We start from the raw sequence: 22,389 nt of genomic DNA, 5'->3' as shown, positions 1-22,389 counted from the left end.
ACACCTGGACATTACACAGTTGTTCCTTATATTGTGTTTTCCAATTTAGCTTAACATGGCAATGGTATGGCGGTGATAATCTTGTTCTGCTCACGGTGTAAAATTAACTCGCTGCATACCCTGTTTTTCATTCTTAAGAAACCTCGGCATTTATAAAGTATTCTTTTCCAGTAAAACAAACTTTTGCAAAATCTGTCACAAGGAAGCAGGCTGCAAAGAACTCACAGGTCTTTTCACTTGGGTTGTATTTTGAGCTTTTTAAATGGTTTTTTTTTAAAAAAAAGACTCAGATGAACTCAGCATGTTCCAGATGGTGGTTAAGGCCACTCATGTTCTTTGGTCTAACACTCTCTTTGAAAGGTGCATTCCAGCTGAGTGTCTATTGGGCTGTTAAAATCAATTTTGTTTCTTTTACAGTCCCTCCCCCTTGTTTTAATGTGTGCACACAAAAAAGAACTGATTTGTCTTTACTACACCTAATAAAATCCAATGAGGAACTAAATAAATAAGCAAGGAAAATAGCCTTGTTAACTATCACAGGGGGCACATGTTCTGATTAAGTAGCAGCTGCAGAGGAGCCCCATGGAATAAATGTTCACATGGCCTGCTATGCACAGAATATTTGCTTACTCCGTGGCAAAGTTTGATTCCTGTTTGTCACAGGCTACTTAGATCACTGGGTGTGCTTTATGCTGGAAGTTAAAATTATTTACTCATTCAGCAGCCAAGGAAATGGAATTTTAAGCTGTTGTGTCCCCCCCACACACCTTTTTCTCTCTCTTCAGCAATGCACAAATAGGATGTTTGTGTACAGTGCAATCAAAAACCAAGATCCCCCAGAAGGAATGAGGTTCTTATAGGCAGGTATTCAGCATTTTGCAAGGAGCTGTATTGTTGGGGCCCTTGTGTCCTTGGCAAGGAGATGTTATCGAGAGACCATGGACCCAAAAATCCAAAAGTTTGCTTTTTGTCGCTTTTTGCACTCTGCCAGTGACTTCCTCCATGGCTATTGAGGTTGCATCTCCTCCCCTCCTCCTCCTGTCCATCCGTCCACCTGCCTGCCTTCCTGCCTCCTTTCCTTCCTTTTCTATCCTCCTGCAATTCATCCTCACCTGCTCTCTGCATCTTTCTTCCCTCCGAGCTCTGCTTCCACTCCACTCACACGTCTAATACCACCGCTGGCCGTGAGTGTGGTTTTGGTTTTGCTGCAGGTACAAGCAAAAGACTTCCTGTGATGGCAGTCCTGCCATTACTTTTCAGACCTCATAATGACTGAAAGGTTGTGTCATTCCAGGTTTTTGTTGTTGGAGAGAATGGCAGAATTGGTAGAACATGTTTGGCAAAATAGGACTATTTTTCAGAGTGGCAAAAAGAAAAGATAATCCACAGAAAGTTCTCACCTGGTAAATTTCATCTTAGTTCTAGCATTTTATTGCATTTCAGAAATCCTGAGTTTCTCTGGCCTTGGGGGTGGTCACTGCTTGTCCTTAGTAGATCTCGAAATAAACCAAGAACAGGTTCTTCTTAAGCTTCAAGTGCGGGCCAAACAACATGTGACCGTAGCTGTATAGTTCTGTGCTTCAGTGAAGGGTTGTTTTCTCCTCTACAGATAAGTGCCCTCTCTACAAATAAGGACCCTGGTTGTGGGGAACTTTAACATGAAATGAATGGGTTCAGGTATGAGACTGGGACCACACTGAGGTCTCTATGCCCCACCCTGGAGTCCTGATTGGGATCAGCTTATTCGTACTGGTAATTTATGACACACATAAACCTCGCACTGCACTCAAGGGCACAACTATACATTTGAGGTCACAGAGCTGCCATTCAGCTCATGAGTGGCTGGGCTACCTATGAAGCCTTCTTTCAAAGTGTATATTTTATATGTTGATGAGGGGTATAATCTGTAAAGGTATTTTCAGGAAATAGTTTCATATGTTAATTTGCCTCCCGAATGCAAAGATAGTTAGGAAGGATTTATTCTGCATTTAAAAGTGTTTGGAGACCCACCCTGGATGCTAATGTGTCTGTCCTCAGAGTGAAGGTATTTAAACACCGTGTCCCAGGAGTGTGTTAATGTGTACAGAGCAAGTGAATGAAGTGCAAGGAATGATAAACTGAGCTGGCAGCACATTGTTCTGTTTAAGATTTAAGTCTGGGGAAGAAGCAGCCTGCCTGTGCATTATGGTGAATATTCAAAGGTAGATGTTTATCTTATTGGACTCTGAGGAACTTTGAAACACTAGAATTAAAAGGGGCATTTTAAAGCACATTTATTAAAAGCTGTTGTACTTACGTTGTTTTATGAATAAAATTCTTTACCACATAAACTTTAAATAAAGCAGTCTTGGCACTGGGAACTATTTTCCACATAGGATATTTCTTCCCCAATTATACCAGGATGAAAAGTTCCACACAGCAACACCTGATAATTCTTATGCCATATATTTGATAGTAGTCATTAGTGTTGGGGTATATAAACCACTTTTTAAAAACTAAGTTGGATACGTTGCATATATGCTAACAAAGCAAAACTCGGTTTAAAACTTTAAACTTTGAAACACATATTCAGTGCTTTTTAAAAACCTGCCAGTTTAAGATCTGAGTTAAGACTACCTTATATAGGCTCAAGCTCTACAAAGCAGCGGAACTAGAAGCCAAAACTGATGCCTTAACAGATGTGCCTCATGCTCAGCCATGATGTTGTGCACTATCAAAAAATGTGTTTGCTTACAAATGGCACTCTGTGCATTCACACTTTCCATTGGACCTTCAGGCCCAAATCCTGGTGGGGAGCTGTTCTAATAAGGGAGTCGTACGCTCCCTATAACTAGCCTTGCTCAGCAATCTTGCTGCAGCTTTGAGCCAGTTGACGTTTCTGAGCACTTTTCAAAGGCACATCTGGAGAGCATCACACTGGGGATGGGTGGCCTAAAGAGGTAACTACCATACTTCTTGTGGCACTCACCAGATGCACTTGTCTTAGACATTACCTGGAGTTGAGTCCTCTTTGGGAATTCTTATGCCTGGAAGCATTTGTGGGAGTAAGGCTCCTTTAAGTGCTGGTCTGGAAGGAACAGAGTGAAGGGGTGTGGCCAAAGCAGAGAGGGAAACAGGAAGAGGTGGCTCAAGAGGAAAGTCTTGTATGTAGGGCTGCCATACTTCTGGATTTTCCGGGACATTACCTGGATTTCAATGGCGGAATTGACATCTGGGGGAATTTCTGAAAGGTGGTGCTTTGTCCTGGATTTTTGGCAAGTCAATCAAAAAATCACCTTTTTTGCGCTTTGAAGTAAAAAGCTCAACAACTCTGGGGTTTGTCTGAAAAACAGCTCAACAATTTTGGGGTCTTCTTACAAAAAAGCCCAACGATTTCCGGTGTGTCCTGATTTTTTATGGCAACCCTATTCTGTGTGAAAAGTAAATAAAACATTTGTTGTTAGCTTACAACAGCTTCCATCTTTCTTCATTACTGCAAGGAACAACTCAACATTTCCAATGCAGTTTGGTAGTAACAAAAAAAAACAGGATTATTGTCAGGGTACTGGAACTCCCTGCTCAAAGAAAGTCATCATTAACTCTACCTACATACCTGCCTACCAACTTTATTAGCTCAGTTGGTAGAGCATGGGACTCTTAATCCCAGGGTCATGGGTCTGAGTCCTACACTGGGCAAAAGATTCAGGCATTGCAGGGGTTGGACTAGATGATCCCCACGGTTCCTTTCAGCTCTACAGTTCTATGATTTTTCCCCTCCTCAATTCTAGGGGGCTTTTGATGAAACTGGTTATGGGGTTTGCTTGTTTATTTTAAAACTGATCATCAACCAAGTCCTCTGGATGGTTGCGTAATTTGAGTTTCAGAGTGGAGTTTATTTTATTATATTATTGTCTGATGTTGTATGGCTTCGTGATTTTTGAACTGTTTTAGCTTTAAGGCCTTTGGATAATGATTCCTTCCCGGAACGGGGGGCGGGGGGGAACTATGATACATTGGATTGATTATATTGCTGGAAGCCCTCCTGGGCCCATAAGATAGGGAAGGGTATAAATAAAATACATATGATTAAATAATACAGGGACACGATTTTAGAAGATCTTCTGCACTGGCCCCAAAACAGGGAAATTTAATTATGCTTAGACATGCTGAACTGTGACAATTTAGTTATGACTAACTTACGCCTCATTAATTTAAATGGGACAATGGCCTCACTAAATTGCGCTGGAGTGGGATAACTGTGTGAAAATAAGCCCCCTTTGGGTGCTCAAATTCAGACTCAAAACCAAATCATGGCACTTTACAGAATAAAGCTGCAGTTCTGTGCTCATCTTTTTAGGTTTAGGAATGGACAAATCAGTCTGTTTCTGATCTGTGCTCCTTTCACGTGATTTAAACACACACGCACAAAACACAACCAGTAAATACATATTTGAACATACCCAATCCTATACCTATTTCCTCCCTCAAATTATGCATTTAAAACACATTTTCATATGTCATTTGAGCTGAGAACTGTGTCTGATTCTGGACATTTGAGAAGTGTGTAATTTGGAGCACGCCATTCCAATCTGCACATTGAGCTTTGCATGCACAGTGAAGCGTTGGGCTCATATTTGTTTTTCAGATGGCAGGCAAAGCCACAGTTGAAACTTGAGGGAGTGTATTTCCTGGCCTGATTTGAATGCTCAGTTTCTGATGTAAAATGAAAAAGCCTTTTGCTCGGGCATGCAACCATTTCTCTCCTTCCTTCTTGGCATGCTTGAATATGCAAACTGCAAGCATTCTGTTAACCATGGTTTCCCATTTCATCTGAACCAGGAAACTGTGGTTGCCAGCATTGGAGCATGCCAAGATCATAAACTATGGTTAGAAGTTGCTGTAAGATTCAACCTTACTCCAGAGCTGATAACCATAGTTTTCAGGCTCAGATGAAATGGGAAACTATGTTTAAGTGTATTCAGGGCATAGCTGTCAACTTTTCCCTTTATTAAGGGAAAACCTATTCGGAATAAGGGAATTTCCCTTTAAAAAATGGAAACCTTGACAGCTATGATTCAGGGGCACTGAGAGGATGGGAGGAAAATAGTTCTCTGCACTGGCACAAGGCTCATTTATGCCTCAGCTTATTAAGACAACATATGATCATCTGAACAGAACCATTGCCTGTCTTCCCCAGGGACCTTTCTAATGCCATTACTAAGACAGGGCACGTTGTGTGTTTGGCACTATAATCACAGCTCAGCTGGAAGAAGGGGAGTGGTTGTAGATGGTTATTTAAAAATATAGGCCCAATATATATTAATGGAGACACTGGGAAGGTACACACTGGTTCAAACTGCATATATGACTGCCTATGTCTTTCTAATGCACAGTGACCTAAATTTATAGATTTTGGTGCCTTTTAATTTAGCCATTAGAAAAAGAGCCAATGCGTCACAGATCTCCCAAGCCTTAAAAGATGCCATTAAAGCCACTGCACTGTACTTAGTTATTTATTTCTCTCTCTGAACGATCTAATCAATAAGAGAACAAAATCAAACACGGTTCCCTCCTCTTGAAGAGAGAAAAGACAAGCTAAATAAAGATGTCCAGGAGACTGGGGCAAAACATGCCAGCAAAACGACGTATTGATTTCGAGCAAAGAAGGAGATTGTAAATGAAAAATATTCTTCTGACACAGTTATTAAGCACAGGGCTGACACAACAAGCAGGGAGGCTGATTTCTCCCACTGGAGGCTGAGTACTGAAAGGGCAGCTGATGCTGGTTCTTAGGCTAGATGAGCCTCTGGCTTTCAGAAATCCACACCGCCCTGTGCTAAGCGAGTAAGGCTCAAGTTCCTGGGACTTTGGCTTTCTCATGTTTTCAGCTTTCAGTGATCCGTGGATCAGCAGCAACCTTGGGGTCACAGGGCCAGCAAGCCTGCAATCCCCTTATAGCCAGAGAGTACTTCTCTGTTGTGTTCAGCTGCAGAATGTTGCACTAGTGATCATAAATGTGCCTGGGTCACACTTGAAGCATCTCTTTTGCTTTCCTATCCACTTTTTCCAGGAATCTCAGTATAAGAATTCTCCCCACCTACCCATGTGATTCTCAGGCTGAAAGCCAAGTTGGAAGCCTAGATTTTGTAGTAAAGCGGGAATTTTTTGGGGGGTGTTTTTTAAACTATAAAGATATTGACTTTCCAGTGGCATCCTGCAGAAAACACAAAGTTTAAAGCAGGACTTGCATTGGAAAACCCTGACTCAGTCATGCTAAACTGCTGTATTTGCTCCATAAAGTGTGAAGCTAATCCAAGCCAGCTTTTGAAACCACCTCTCCCTATAACTCCATGATCAAAATCCAGTTCCCACCTCCAACATCATACTGCCTCACAATGAGCTGGTTTATGTAGCGTTACCTAGAAGTAGTTATAGTAGTAGTATGAATAACTTGCCGGCACATCTTCTTTTCTCATTTCTTCCAGTGAAGTTCATCATTCAGTATGTGGCTATCAACTGCACTGAGGTCCCAGAAGCTGTCTAGGTCTCTGCAGATCTCACTACAGATGCTATTCATAAGGTCTAAATTCAACCATTACAGTGGTCAAAGGGGCAGGGAGGGAGGAGTGAGCCATATAGCCATGGAACATGATCCAGCTCTAAATCACATCAGGAGCTGCTAAGCTATGTCTAAAGAAGAAAAGAAAGAAGCTTGAAGTCTGTTTGGATGCAGCCGTGTGCGTGTGTGTGTGCATATATCTGGGTGTGTTAGAGGCAGAGCGAATGTGTGTAATCAATAAACAAGCAATCTAGATTCCCAGAGATGTATGTTTTATTTATTTATTTAGCCCCTAAATAATATGTAATTTCTTCAGGCCAAGAAATAAATTGAAAGGATTTAGAGGGATTTGCTTATCAGCGGAACACCACATAGCATTACATCCCTCCTGCTTTTGGGAAGGTACATTGAGGTTTGGTTTAAGCTGCTGTGGTTCAATACTCCTCTTTCCTCTGTCAGGGTGCCTTGAACAACAGACAGATTAATCCTCCCCTTCTTTTTCTTCCTCCTTTTTTTTTTTTTTTTGCAGTCCCTTCTTTATTTAGATTTCCTTGTCTTCCTTGCTCTAAACAGAAGGGAGGACCTTTCGGACACCAGAAAGCCTGACATCCCTGCCCCCACTTTCCATTGTCTTCTGAATGCTTAGGGCTCAGAATGAAAAATTATCCAATACTTGACACGCAATGTGATCCAGAAGCGGGTGGCTTTTCTTTTCCAGCAGTAATGAACTACTGAATCTGTTCTGCAGTTGTAGTGCCCAAAGGCTAATTCCAGCTTGCGGTGCATCCCTCCCCCCTCTCCCTCTTTTAAAACAACACTTGATACAAGACTTGCTTGATGCACAGATGGAGTGCAGAAACGAAGGCTGATTTACTTCCCCGTTTTTAACTTGTGTGGCTAGTTATTTAATCTCTTGTCTGCTGTGGTAATGATTGAGTGGCTGGTTTTGTTACAGTAGGTAGCCCCATTGTGAACCCTACTTAATGATATAATTTGGCAGCAAGTGTGGTTTCCATTTTTACGTCCAGCAGGGATCACATACGCAGGAAATGTAAGGGGTGGGAGTTTTTCAGAGGATGGAGTGATAGTTCCTTTGTTGTTGTTAACTCAGGTTGATGTGGTGAATGAAGGGCATGCTGGTTAATGACTGGCTTCCAGTTAATCAGGATCCTGGGCTTATAAGAGATAATTTGTTCCCATGATGAGACCTCTTGCAGTGACTGCCTTCCTTAAAGAGAAATGTGAATGGCAGGAATTCTGCCCTTGGTATTTCTCTTGGCTGCTCTGTTGAGGGGCTGGAGAAATGGGGAATGGTTTGCTTGTTTTTTGCTCCCAGAAGAAGAGCTCTGCTGGGTCAGAGCAAGGGCATCTCTAATCCACCATTTTGCCCCCAATACAGATGCCTTTGGACTACTTACAAGCAAGGGATGAAGGTAACAGCCCTAGTGTTGAGGGGTTTACTGCCTCCCAACATGGAGGTTCATTGTAGCTATTAGAGGAGTACCTTGTCAGACAGTGACATTAACTTAGTAAAGCTCGGTTGGACAAATTCCTAGAGATAAAACTGCCAATAGTCCTTGTGGTGGTAAATTGGATCAGAGCCACAATATCTCTGAATGCCAGTGGGATACCAGTGGGAGGGAGCTTCTGCACTTATGTCCTGCTTGTGGGATTTGCAAAAAGATCCTTTGGGGCACTGTGGGAAACAGGACCCTGGACTTGAGGATGGGGAAAAAATCATTTGGTTTGCATTTTAATGTGAACCTATGCAAGTCCTACTTTCTGAACCAGTGCATGGTTGCAAATGCATCTCTCTTTTGGAATTTGCACTTCTTCAAATTTTGCAGTTTAGTTCCCCCACCCAAAAATGCGCCAAAAAAACATATATTAAGGGGAAAGTGCTATGACTAAATAATATTTAAAAAATACATTTCATTGGGGAAATTACTTGCGCGCGCGCACACACACACACACACACACACACACCCTCTCTTAGGGAAAAGTGCTTAGATATATTAGGAAAAATTCAATATGAACTCCTGCTCCAACTTGCCATGTAATTTGTATGTCTACGGAGCTTTGGGGTGACAATAGCTTAGGTTCCAGTTCTTGTCCTACTAACATGTTAAGTTTAATTTTAATTTGAAATGGGTCCCAAATATTTTCCCAGTTTTGTCATGCCACCTGAGCATTCCAGATGCCCCATTCTCCTTACAATCAAAAAATTAAAATCATGTCATTGTTATAAGTAATTATGGCATTATGATAAGCAAGATCTAGTCTCTTAATTTACTAGAGTAGAAAATTAATGCATGGAAGGAACACTGATATTCCTGGATGTAGATAATTTAACATGGCTAAATTATCAACAGCAAAGGATGCTCAAGATAAAATCTAAAACTACTGTACATCATTAGGTAAAAAGGGCTAAATCACAGAACTATCAAGTTGGAGAGGACCTGTAGTCTAATGCAGGATTAGATCATCCCAACAGATAGCTCACAGCTTGAAGGGCATAGTTAAACTATAGAACTCACTCCCACAAGAGGCAGTGATCACTACCAGTCTAGATGGCTTTAAAAGTGAATTGGACAAATTCATGGAGGAGAGAGCTATTGATGGCTACTAGTCGTGATGGCTATACCCTTTCTCCACAATTAGAGGCAGAAATGTTTCTGAATACCAGTTGTTGGAAACCACAGGAGGAGAGAGTGCTTTTGTGATTGAATCCTCCTTGAGGGTTTCCGACAGGAATCTGGGTGGCCACTGTGAGAACAGGATGCTGGACAAGGTGGGCCATTGGCCTGATCTAGCAGACTCTTATTAGGTTCTTATGAGAGCTCAGAATTACTGTTTCTGGTACCTAGTTCCATTGACAAATTGCTCTTTTGGTTAAAAAGTTCAGCCAAAAACTACCCTCCTGTAACTTAAGGCTGTTAAATCTAGTCCTTTTCCCCTGGGTGTTTGCTCAGGTATTTGAAGGGCATTTTCACATCCTCTCTGAGTCTACTCTTCTCTAAGCTACACAATTCTTTCAAATTTTCATCACATTGTTTGCCATACCACTGATCTTCACTACCCTCTTTGGAGTTTGTCTTTATCCTTTGTTAAGTTTGGTGACCAGAACTGAATGCACTACTTCAGATGAAGCCTGACTAGTGCAAAATAAACTATTACACGGCATGACTTGGAAACTCTTTCCATTAATGTAGTCAAAAATCACATTAGCCTGCTAACATATCAGTGGCATCACTTATTTGTTGCCATTTTTCAATGGGTTTTTTAAAAAAGTGACATAAAGGGGGAGCCAGCCTTTGTATAACAACTCCCACGAATCTTCCTTCCATTGAAAAGCAGCATTTCATCACATTCTGAATAGACTTGCTGTCAGATGGATGAGGAGCATAAGCTCATTGATGTTACTTGCTTTTAAAATGATGCATGGGCTGCAGCACAGAAAGAAAGAAGCTGCAATGAAGTCAAAACTAAAATCAGCAATGTAGCTTGGTAGTGGAGGGGAGCAGAATTTCCACCAAGCGCCATGTTCTAAAGGGAAGTTTTGGAGTTTCTTGTTCAGGTAAAACTTACGGGGAAAGTAAAAGGAAAACAAAGTCGATATGACGGATGTGTAGGATTAGGAGAGAGCCAGGACACCATGTTGGAACAGGTCATTTCCTACTTGCAACCTTCAACCTCTCTGCACATTGCCACCGACTAGCCCTTGTGCTTCTACAACTAACAGCACAATACAGAATTCCTAAGGTTGGGGGTGTGGCGGTGTGCGTTTGCTTTCTCATCCCCACATTTCCATCAAGCATTGCCTAGAGAGATACATTTAAATTGTCCTGTCTCAATTACCTACTTCGGTTTCAGAGAAATGAACATTTAAGATCCGTACCCAGATACACATGGTGTTTATAGGATATGCATGATGGAATGGAATGCTCAGGTGGCGTGTCACAACCAAGGAAATATTTGGGCCCAGTTTCTAAGCAACATTAAATGTAACGTGTGGGTGCTTATTAGGACTAGATTTAGTAGAACTGCAACGAAATATGTCCCAATATTCTGGAAGGGGAAAAGGGGACACCCCTCCTCCTCCCGCCTGCCTGATTTTGGCGATCCTTCCTTCACCCACCCACCTACCTACCTGATTGTAGCGCTCTCTGCTCGCCCCATCTCTGCACTCCTCCACTTACTCCACCCACCTGTTCTCCTCACCTCCTACCTTCAGCTTCCACCTCTGCCTCCTCCGCTTCAGCAGACATATTTCCAGAAAACAGCTTCTGGAATTGCTGCGATGGAAGGAGGAGGAAGAGTAGCGACGTGAAGGGGCAAGGTAGGTTTTGCGCCCGTCTTTGGGTCCTGCATTCTGGTGTGGCCGGAGCGAAGGAGCCAAAATGGGGTGGCTTCTGTCAATCCGGGATGACCCACTTAAACCGGGACACTTGGAGGTATGGAACCTATGCTATTTTCATTCCAAAGCATGGTAAAAATCCAAATTCAAAGGCAAGTCAGGGCAAGAATAAGGGGTTTAGAGAACCTTTGCTAAGAGAATGTAAGCCCCATTTTTTTTTAAGAATGTGAGGCAGCCATCAGGAACATATTGTGGCACAGCTTCTCTGACTGAGGGAGGGCAATATTTATAGGCCTTTCTCTTTTCCATTCACACTAAAAATGAGAACTCCATCATTCACTGGATGTGTTATTTATAATTTCATAAAGCTGTTCTGTGGCAGGGTTTATTTTATCTTGTGCTTAATGCCCATCAAATCATGGCACAGCGAGTGAGTGGGGTAGTCGAAAAGGGACTGTTCTCTGTGGAAGATTTCAGAGACAGCCATTTTATGTGGAACAAAGGGTCAAAGGATATGGATACGGAGCATAAATTCCAACTTTGGACTGTCAGAAAAGGGAAGAGGGTATGTAATTGTCCTGACCACATCTCGCCATGCTATCCAGAATTTCCTTGCCATGCCCATGATGTATAGTAATGAACACAGATGCAGGACCCTCACCAAAAGCAAGATTGATGAAACCCTTCGAGTGAATAATTAGAAGGTGGTGATTACAGAAACAATAATTCATTAGAGGCAGTTCTGTGAAACTGAGGGAATTTGAAGGTAAATATGTCCATAAATCCTCAAGGTTAGATGCAGACATTTCAGCTTCCTCCTGCTCTAGTTTGATACCAAGTCAATTTCAATAAACACAATGGCAAAGCAGAGGGAGAATAAAAATAATATTATAAATGTGGCAAAAGCTCTTTTAGAGGACAAATGAAAAGTATTTTGTCTAGGGGCATTTTTTATTGGCATTTACTATAATACCTGCCTTTAGTTTTACAACCATTAATACAGCACTGAGTAATTCCAGCACTGAGATTTAAAGAAAAATTGAATATAAATATTTCAGAATTGGATGCATTGTCATACCATACTCAACCTGATATGTATGTAGACATATAAGGCCTACCAGTGAAAACAAAAAAGAAACGAAGTTATTGGTTCTTACGAATAATGGTCTTTTAGCTTGCAAGCCTGGATGAGCTTCCTCATGCATTGGTCTGACCCCAGGTCCACTTCTCTACCCACACCTACATAGTTCCTTCTTCTTCTAGGCACATAGGAAGCTGCCTTATATGGAGTCAGAACTTTGGTCCATCTAGCTCAGTATTGTCCACACTGTGGCTCTCTAGAGCTTCAGACAGAGGACATTCCCAGCTCAGCAGGGATTGCTCTAGGAACCATAGACGGGCAAAGCAGATGTTCTACCACTGAGCTATGGCCTCCCCCTAGTTTCTCCTATTTTTCTGTATCCATCTGATCTTAGCCTTTGTCCTTTTATCCCCCTTTCCCTATCCTCTACCATCTCTGGGTGTCTCTCACTGGCTTCCCAGAGCCTCTGGACTGAGCTACATTAGTAAAAAAAACCACTAGCATTTTAAATGTGTTATAAATACGCAACACCAGATGGCACTGTAGAGCACAAAACTTTTCTAAGCTGTTTTACATAAGGGTTTTTTTCTTTTGTTAAAAAGATTTAATTTATGACTTATTTATAGTGTTTCCCCCCCTGTGTGTAGATCCACCCTCTGTTTCCCCCTTGATGACAACCTTTCACCATATTTCTTGCTTTGCTCTTCCTGACAGCTAAGCAAATTTGGTTCCCTAACAAGAGTATTCCATTCCTATACATAAGTTCCTAATTTAGGCATTGGTCAGATTGCCCCATCAAAACCCTTCATTCATGAACACTGTTTTAAAACCTTGCCCCAACATTCTTCATGTGCCAAGCCATTCTACCACTTAGGCTGTTAAATTCTTTTAGCTATGCATCTGTTCTAGTCTCCCAATTTGATGTCTCTATAATTCCGAGTCCACTTGATTTTCCCGGTGCTTAGATAAAATACAATATATACTTTACCTCGTAGGTTGTAATTTAGCTGGTGAGAACACAGAATGATTATAGGGGACAGAGAGATATAGATAGATAGATAGACAGACAGACAGACAGACAGACAGACATAATTCTGTATGCATAATTAAAAACACAGAAGATGGAGATCACTGCAGCTAGCCTTCATCTTTCTTCCTGCAAGATCAGTATCTGCAGATTCTGAAAACTGTTCTGAAAAGAGCAAGCATGGTATCTCAAGCTGGCCACTTCAAAATTGGTTCTTTCCAGTGTATTGGTTTCTTCCAGTTCAGGAATTCTTATTACAGAGACCACACACCTTTGATGCCTGCAGGAGCGAAAGAGGAAAGAGAAAAGAATTCCATGTGCGAGCTCTGAGTTCGTGTTGCTGAGGGCAGGGTAATTTGGTAGCCTTGTGCAAGAGCCATATAGCCTGTGTCCAGAGGCTTCCACAGAATCTCCCTAATGGTCTCCATTAGTAATTCTACTAATTGCAGCAATTACATGAAGGAGTTGCTGCTGGGGAGAGAAGCCATTACACTTCTCTTTAACACACTGTGGTACATGCTGCTCGTTAATTAGAGCAGCCGCAAAAAAAAAAAAGAGGGATTATCAGCTGGAAAGTGTAAGGAACATGTGCTGCAATTCACTGGGGCCACAGATGCTCTTGATGTGGCTTCAGCTTTTCTGAGCCAGATCTTTGACCCTACCTGCTGTGCTCTGACCATTCCATTAACATTGCACAGGAATCCATCCTTGTGAATTTAACTGGGCTGAGTGTTTGGCTTTATGTGGATGTATCTGGAAGGCAATTTTCTGCCTGGCCTATTTAACATGGTGGCACACCTGCCCTGTTCAGTCTACACTCCGTGGCCAGGGCAGCTGTCTACCGACTCTATCTGGTATGCCAGCTAAGAACCCTCCTCCCTAGCCACTGTCTCGCCAGAGGGGTACATGCTCTGGTTATCTCCCACTTGGACTGCTGCACTGCACTCTACGTGGGGCCACTAATTAATCCCAATTCAGCTCCCTGACTGGTGGCTGGGAGCAGCTGCCGGGACCACATAACACTGGTCCTAAAAGATCTGCAATGGCTCCCAGTACGTTTCCTAGCACAATTCAAAACGTTGGTATTGACCTTTAAAGCCCTACATGACTTTGGGCCTATATACCTGAAGGAGCCTCTCCACCTGCATCGTTTAGCCCGGATACTGAGGTCCATCACTGAATGCCTTTTGGTGGTTCTCTCACTGAGAGAAGTGAAATTACAGAGAACCAGGCAGAAGGGCTTTGCAGTAGTTGTACCCATCCTGTGGAATGTCCTCCCGGCAGATGTCAAAAAGTTAAACAACTATACAATTTATTGTAGACATCTAAAGGCAGCCCTGTTTCGGGAAGCTTTTGATGTTTGATGCTGCATTTTGTTGGAAGCCACCCAGAGAGGCTGGGGCAACCAAGTCAGGTGGGTGGGATATAATAAATTTATTATTATTAGTATTATTATTATTATTATTACTATTATTATTATCAACAGAAGCTTAACTGCACATGGCCAAACTATAGCAACATGGGAATCTGCCTTATGCAAAGTCAGGCTATTGTCCATCTAGTTCAGTGATACCAACACAGGCTGGCAGCAGCTCTCCAGGATTTCAGTCTTATTGGGAGATGCCAAAGATTGAACCTGGGACCTTCTGCATGCAAACCAGATGCTCTACCACTGAGCTACAGCACAGCCCTTGCCCAACATGGGAGCAGGGAACCTTTGCCCTCCACTGTGGTTCCTATTCAAATCATACCTGTCCCCAACCTGCAGTTTGCTCCAATCTGCAGCCCCAAAGGTCCAGGTCTGGGGTCAGGGGCAGACTGGCTATTTTAGAAAAAAAGATAATGTACTCACAGGCAAACTGCATGATTAACATGCATGTAGTTTGGCCCACAGTCAACATTTTTATCAGACCAGAAGGATTAGCTGCGCAAAAGATTCATTCTGGCAGTGTCTTGATAATAGGATTATATCATATCTATATTACCTAATAGCATAGTACATATTGCAGTTCTACAGAACATAAATGTTGTGAATACAGGGCCAAACTTTTATTTGTCAACAAAAAACCTGCAACCATCCCTACCATTTCCCCAAGCAGTGTTTCTGATGTCACTGAAATTCTGTAATATGAGGACACTAATACTGACCAAACTTGAAGGGTTGCATGTGTAGGTCCCCAGGCCACCCCTCAAATAACTTCACACATAACACGTAATTTTAGTTTTGGTTTTTGGGCACTATTTTGGCCACAACTTTATTAAAATACAAAATCAGCGAGTGGTTGTTTAGACATTGGTTATGACTATCTGTCCCCCCGCCTGGGACAGAACTGACATCCCGAGGTCCGATCGGTAGCCAGTAGAAGGGAAAGTCAAACTTGGGGGTCATTTGAGCTAAGCATCAGACCCACGCCGCTCACCCCAGCAGTTCCCCGAAGGCTTGCCGGCCCTAGTCCCATGACAGGGATTGGACGGCCCTGATCCCATGACAGGGATAGGACGAAATTGTGGCAAGCCCCAGGATTCCTTTAACGGAATTCCCTTCAGCGCAATAGGAGGGGCAGGCACAGCCTATCCTGACCCCTCCACCACCAGCATATTATAACCAATACCTAACCGCCACACTTTAACGCTCGCCGCTAACCACTCACAAACCCAACCAGGAACCTAATTTTTCAGCCACAGCATCCAACCAAATATCATTCCCCAAATCAGAATGGTGCACTCCATCCGCACAGTAAAGGGCTTTCGCCTTAAAATAAATGCTAGGGTGGGGAATCACCAAACCACCCAGCTCCAATACCTTCCCCCAAACAGCAGAGTTAATGCGCTTCCTGGCCCTTTTAGCGGCCTCTGGGCAGGAAACACCGCGCCAGGTGTGCCTCTGCAACAGGTGAGACCAAATTATTCTCACTGAAGGTTGCCAATGCCTCCAAATCCCTTTTGGATACCTCAATCCACCTCAGGGAGCGCAAAGCAAGGCAATCAATAGTTGCCACATCATTTTTCCCCAGCTGCACCACTATGGCCATAGGGTGGGGGGGGGTCCGAGAGCAGCCAGCGACCAATCAGCGGCATAAACTCTCCCCATGACATTTCGCGTCTGGAAAACCATGACACTTGCACGTGCTGTGGGAGGCCGAGACATGCTCCCCTTGCAGACTGCCTCGCTCTGCTGCCAGCCCAATGAACGATGCTGTGTCCCACTATCCAGACGCAGACCAGCGTGGGATCTACAAAGGTTGAAACAAACAAACATTAGTACCAAACTCAGCATTTGTTTCACACATAACCCTTGAAAGCATCCGATTTCCATCTCCCCAAATCCTTGATCCTGGCGGCTGAGAAGCCCCAATGGGCCGCCATAGTCGCTGCACCTACGCGAAAAGAATGAGGGGCGAAACCAGAGGCCGAGATCCCACAAGCATAGATGGCCTTACGCATGACTTTTGTGAACTGGTGTTGCGCCAAAGGGTGACCATTTTCATGCATGAGTAGGGGGCTGTCCCCAGGAGGTCTCAAGGCCAAGTACTTCTTTACATCCTTGACTGGGCATGGGCCCACCTCCCCAGTCGCTGGGAGGCGGACAACCTCCCCCCGACCCAGCTGGTCAGTTTTGGAGTTGCGCACTACAAGTCTCAACTCCAAAAGGGGAACGCATATATCCTGAAGGAGCAACCCATGAGAACCAGCCCCCAGGGGAACGAAAAGCCAAATATTTCTGGTATCCAATAACAGGGCAAGGGCCCACCTTACCTGTGACTGGAAGCCTGATGATGGCAACCCTGCTCACTAGGTCTGACTTAGAGCTCCAGACACTTGTGACAAGCTCCAAAGCAGATAAGGAAAAATCCTGAGGCAATAAGCCTCCAAACTCTCAGCCCCATGCTGGCTCCAACACAATTCCCCCAACCCTCAGTACACCAAAATTACAATGGAATACTGAAAGAAGTCTCGTCTAGATCTAGAGCCAGGAGACAAGTCTTAACTTGTTGCAGATACTGCATAGGTCAAGATTGACTGGCTTCCTGCCTGCAGTCCTATGAAGGCTGGAGCCTATTCCAACCTTCCGAGACCCTGCGCACGACACACTTTTAGAAGGGTCTCTGAAAAAGAGCTTTACTCTGAAAAGCTTTACTCTAGCAGACATTGCAGCTGACTGAATTCTGATAGTTTTAACAATGCATCCGATCTGCAGCAGGTAGGCCAATTACTGCAGGTCCTGCTCAGAGGATGGAGGCAAGTTCCTCTGAATGGCCGAGGACTGCCAGCTAAACGCTAAGAAATCAGTCTAGGCCTTCTCATAAGACCTGAAAGCAGAAGGGGAAATGTAAACTACTACTACTCTTAATTATCAATTGTTGCCAAAGCGCCACAGGAGCTCCAGAAAATCCGGCTATAGCCAGGCGTCCAGAGCCCAGGATCTGAAGCTCTCCAACTGAAAACGGGTTAGAGTGACAGCAAAAACATTAGATGATCCTGTAATAAAGCGAGCAGAAATAAAGCGAGCTGAGCTATCCAGGATGATCCCTAAAGACCCAGGGATGACGTACCTGCAGGGAGGTGTAAGCATCATCCCTGCTCCCCTTTTCCTTGCTCTTCTTCTGAAGACGCTTTCTTCTGGAAGAAGGCACCTAGGGCATCAGCAAGTCAACCTCTGCAGGAGAGGCAAGCTCTGGAGGCATCTGCAAAGGCCCTGTCATAGTCTGCAAAAACAAACAAACTAACTAAACAATGTGAGGAACTGGTGAAACCAATGCTTTGGGCACCACATGGGGACGCTATTCAGGCCGGAAACGCTGCCAGAGGCCATCAAATTCTAGGGCCAAGCCCTAAGATCACCTGCTAGGCCAGACATAAATGTTTCCAATGAGATAACAAACTCGAGGCAGCCCACCGCCTGTCCAGGTACCCCTGTTTGCCCTTTAGAGGGAAGCACGCCCTCAAGAAACCCCAAGTTCTTTTGGGAGCAATATCACAAGTGGGCCAAACTACCCAGCAACAGAATAGTCCAAAAGGAGCAGCTTGTTATGTTTTGTGATAACAATGGCTAAGTGGGGGATATGAACCCTGACTCCCAGGTCCTGGTCCTACACTTTAGCCACTAAGCCACAATGGCTTGTCTCTAAAATGGCAGTTGCCACTATCAGGGCAAAACAAACTTGAAGAAAATAAACTTGTTCAGAAACAGCATAGTTAAAGAGCATACACTGAGTGCTCATTGGAGGCACAGAGAGCCTCTGGCTCCACTCTGTCTGCCTAAGATATACATTAGCAACAAGTGAGCCTGCAAACAAACAGATAAATTCTTATGGAGAGAATGAGACACATGTCACACGAGACTTAACAATTTACTTTACTGCTAACTGTAGCAGGCTTAGGCTTGAATGATATGTGCAGGCCGAGCAGGCCGTGAAGGCCTCCCTGCTTCTGCTCTCTGCCTTTTATTGTCTCATTGCAATATTAAAGGAACTCAAAATAGTGCTCCCGCCCAAGGCTAGATTAAAACTCGGCCAACAGCACTGCATGCACCCAAAATAAAGCCAACCTTTGGGGATACTATAAACGAAAGTGATTCCAGCTAAGCTGGGAACAGCCCTGACTAGCCCCACAATTAAACAGGCAAAAAATGGGAGAAACCTTTTTGCTAAATAAAGCCCCTAATGGGGGCTCTCTCCCTATTGGGAAAGACAAGCCAAGGAGGATTATGCACAGGCAGCGCTCACAGGTACAGGGAGAATCTTCCCACAGGGCAGGGTAAGAGGTGGGGTGAGAAATCAAACAGGAAAAAAGGGAAATTAAATTAATTAAGGGACTAGAGAGGATTAAAAAGAAGGGGGAAATAAAGAAATGTAACCAGACAATGAGAAGATGGCTCCTGATCCAATGCACTCTGCAAAGAGAAAGAGAAACCAGAGTGCACCAATATTTAAAGACTATGGTCCCACCCACCCAATTTGCAACATACAATTTGCCCCAGCAACCCGGTTATCCAATCACAATGCCAGACAACAACTGTTAACCTGTCTGGCAACAAGAGGGCTGGCCCGGCGGCCCACACCGCAACATGTGTTCTTATTTATTGGAGAACACACTTTGTCACAATGGTTTCTGAAATACTTTGACTACTCCAGAAGCACTTCAGAAGCATTAAATATTATAAATTTAAATGGGAGATGTTGTGTGGGACCCCAGTATTTTTTAAAAAACAACTGGTAGGATATGCATGTGTGTGTTAAAGTAAATAATGGCAACAATTAAAAGGCATATGAAGCCAGGCATGTGCTATGACAAAACATCTGTGGCAAAGCCAAGTTGAGTTGGCAATAATTCTCTATAGCTCAATACTTGCTGTTGATGGTGCACCTTCTCTGTTGCTTATGGTTATGCTTAGTAGGGGAAATGTGGGTGGCTCTGTCATCTAAACCACTTTGCCTCTTAGGCTTGCTGATCGGAATGTCGGCAGTTCAATTCTCCGTGACAGGGTGAGCTCCTGTTGCTCTGTCCCAGCTCCTGCTAACCTAGCAGTTTGAAAGCATGCCAGAGCAAGTAGATAAATAGGTACCACTGCGGCGGGAAGGTAAACTATGTTTCTGTGCTCTCTGGTTTCCATCACAGGGTTCCATTGCACCAGAAGCAGTTTAGTCATGCTGGCAACAGGATCCGGAAAGCTGTCTGTGGACAAACGCCGGCTCCCTCGGCCTGAAAGCGAGATGAGCGCTGCAACCCTGTAGTCGCCTTTGACTTGACTTAACCGTCCAGGGGTTCTTTACCTTTTTTTACCTATGCTTAGTAGTTATGTTGAATTGTATTCCTGTTTGCAGATTCATCTACCTGGGAGTGCCATTCTTTTTGTCTGATCACCGGTTCTTTCTTTTTGTCTCCTTGTGCTTGTTTCACTTGTCAGACAACAGATGACCTCATTTCCTCAGACCATTCAGCGGAATGTTCTAATGATGACGAAGACCTCATTGAATGTGAGCAGAGTGTAGGTAAGCCAGGTCAGTCTTATATTCCGCCTGCTTTCTTATTTCATTTTGCAGTTAACAATGCCTACATATATATATGTGTGTGAATGTATACATATATATGTACGCCTATATATGTATATGTGATATATGTATATATGTGTAGAACTGTATATCCGATATAAACGCATAAAGCCAAGCATCCAATCCCATGGAGTTGGCAGGAGCAAGACACAAATATGTCATCATTTGGAGAAGCCATCTTCGAAGGAAAACAAACGTTCTGGAACCAGTACCTACTCAGTTGGTCACCAACCATTGTGCTACATATTTGTAGTGGGTTTTTTTGAACAGGCCCTGGTGGGGAGAAGGAAAGTGGCCTTTATTCTGGCATGTTAAAAGTTTGGACTACTGACTAAAAAGAAGAAGAAAACCCAGCATGCAGCTATTGTCATATCTGTCATTGAATTCTTCTTGATGGATGTGAAAATATGCCGTGAAAGTTCCATGTGCCCATGGGATTTTGAATGTGGCTAACATGGCGGTGTGCCCACTCTATTTACCCAAACAATTTGAGAAGGACTAAAGCATAGTCATTCCAAAATACTAAGCTGTGCCATGTTACCTGCAGCAGCGATGCTTCAAAATGTATCCACTGAACGGTCAAAACTTAGGGTGGCAATTTGAAACCGACTCGATTTCTCCCTTCGACCCTAGATACATTTTGATGGTTTGATGGCTTTTCTTCTGGTGGGATAGATATGACAGTATTAATATCCAGCAGGCAACTGCAGTCTATTTTATTTTTAACTAATTCTTCCAAGTATTTATTTTTATTTTATTTCAAAGCTTGCCATGAGTTAAGCATTTCTATAATAGAGAACAGAATTTCATTGAATTTCTGTGTACAAAATTGATTTTTATGAGAATCTGTCCTTAAAAGTGAAACACGTAGACAAGCTTATTACTTTTGTTTTATTTTTGTTTTGTTTCCTTTTAAAAAGGGGGTGATTTTATTATTTTGAAGAGGCTAATATTTTTTATAAAAAAAAATTCTAAAATCCAAACATCAGATGGTTTTGTTCATAGTACCCTGAAGTGTTTCAGATTAATACAATAATAATAATAAAAGCCACCCAAGGCTAGTGCTTTCACATTTCTCTTCCACCCCTCATATTCTGCTTGCATTTTAGGGGTAGGACTTGCTCTGGCAGTAATGAGAACCACTGTGGCTTTGCATGTACCTGGGAAGTTCCATGATAAACTTAGAGGAACATAACATTATGAATTGAAGAATAAGTTGATACACAGTTCAGTCTAAGAAAATGGCAGAATTGCTTTCTTCCATCAGATGTTCTTGAAGCTCTTTAAGCTAAAGGTTTTGGCTTGCTTAACTACTGATATCAACATAAACATTCTTGCAGCAGCCACTGCTGATTGATAATATATTATCAAAATATATCCATTCGATGGCTGCATTCGCACTTGACACCAAGCCAAACTATGGCTTAACATGAACGAGTGAACATGTTGGCTGCTGAGGAGGAAATAGCACTTTCTCAGGCTGTCTAGCTCAGCACGGTGTGGTTTGTCTTAGCCCAGGATAGTGGTTAAAGTCTTTCCGCCTCAGTGGTGATCTGTAGCCAAGATTTGTTCATGGTAACAAAGGAGATACATTAACTGCTTCAATGACTTTATGCTGTGAAGTGATCTATGCATTTGTTTTTTATCATCATCAACAACAACAACAACCACACTCCTGGGTTTGGATGGCATGCTAAGCCAAGCCTAGGCTTAGCTACCACCCAGTACTGAGCTAAAAGGCCCAGAGGGGAGCAAAACAGTTGTGAACTCCTCTCTGGGAACCAGCACATTCATGGAGTCCCACTAAGCCATACTTTGGGTTAACAAGATGCAAATCAAGCCATTGTCATGGGGCAAGTACAAAAGAACTTCTATTGACTATTTCCTTCTCCTGCCCCATGACTCTTCCCCCCAACTTTTTCTAATCCTCCCATTGTAGTCATATTCAGTCCACAAACATGTTGCAGAGTCAGCAGTTGGGAAGGAGACATGGATGGCTGTTCAAAACCACCCAACCCAGACTTTGTGCTCTCTGTTTACAAGCGCAAAGCAGTTACTACAAGGTTGTAGTGGTAGAGCCACAGATGATGGAGCCAAGGCATGATAAGCTTTCGATAACCACAGAAACCCAGAAAACCCAGGCCACAACTATATTAGTTACAGATGCCAGTAGGTTTTGGTAAAGGCATTGGGTGTGTATCCTGAATCAACCAGCCCATTTGCTGGTTGGTTATTTTGGCAGGGTTGATCAATGTTAAGGATCACCATATGATGCACATAAAATCAGAGTGATCCCCCCATCAGGATCACCATTTAGGGGGTGCCATGGCCCAT

General features: G+C 43.2%; 1 protein-coding gene across 13 annotated transcripts in view; it reads left to right on the top strand.

The window, feature by feature from the left end:
- Nucleotides 1-22,389, top strand: part of NRXN3 (neurexin 3) — a 1,235,498-nt gene that overhangs the window by 1,170,193 nt on the left and 42,916 nt on the right. For 8 of the 13 annotated variants that reach the window (XM_079988538.1, XM_079988539.1, XM_079988540.1 and 5 more), the window contains one exon: nt 19,911-20,004. In XM_079988538.1, the coding sequence (XP_079844664.1) occupies nt 19,911-20,004 (94 nt within the window). The remainder of the gene's footprint in view (nt 1-19,910; nt 20,005-22,389) is intronic. The other 5 variants (XM_079988533.1, XM_079988541.1, XM_079988535.1 and 2 more) reach the window with 1 other exon arrangement.

This window comes from Podarcis cretensis, assembly GCF_951804945.1.
Source record: "Podarcis cretensis genome assembly, chromosome: 1".
In the NCBI taxonomy this organism is placed as follows: Eukaryota; Metazoa; Chordata; class Lepidosauria; order Squamata; family Lacertidae; genus Podarcis; species Podarcis cretensis.
The sequence above is the reverse complement of the archived record's forward strand: the minus strand, read 5'-3'. Positions and strand labels throughout refer to the sequence as shown.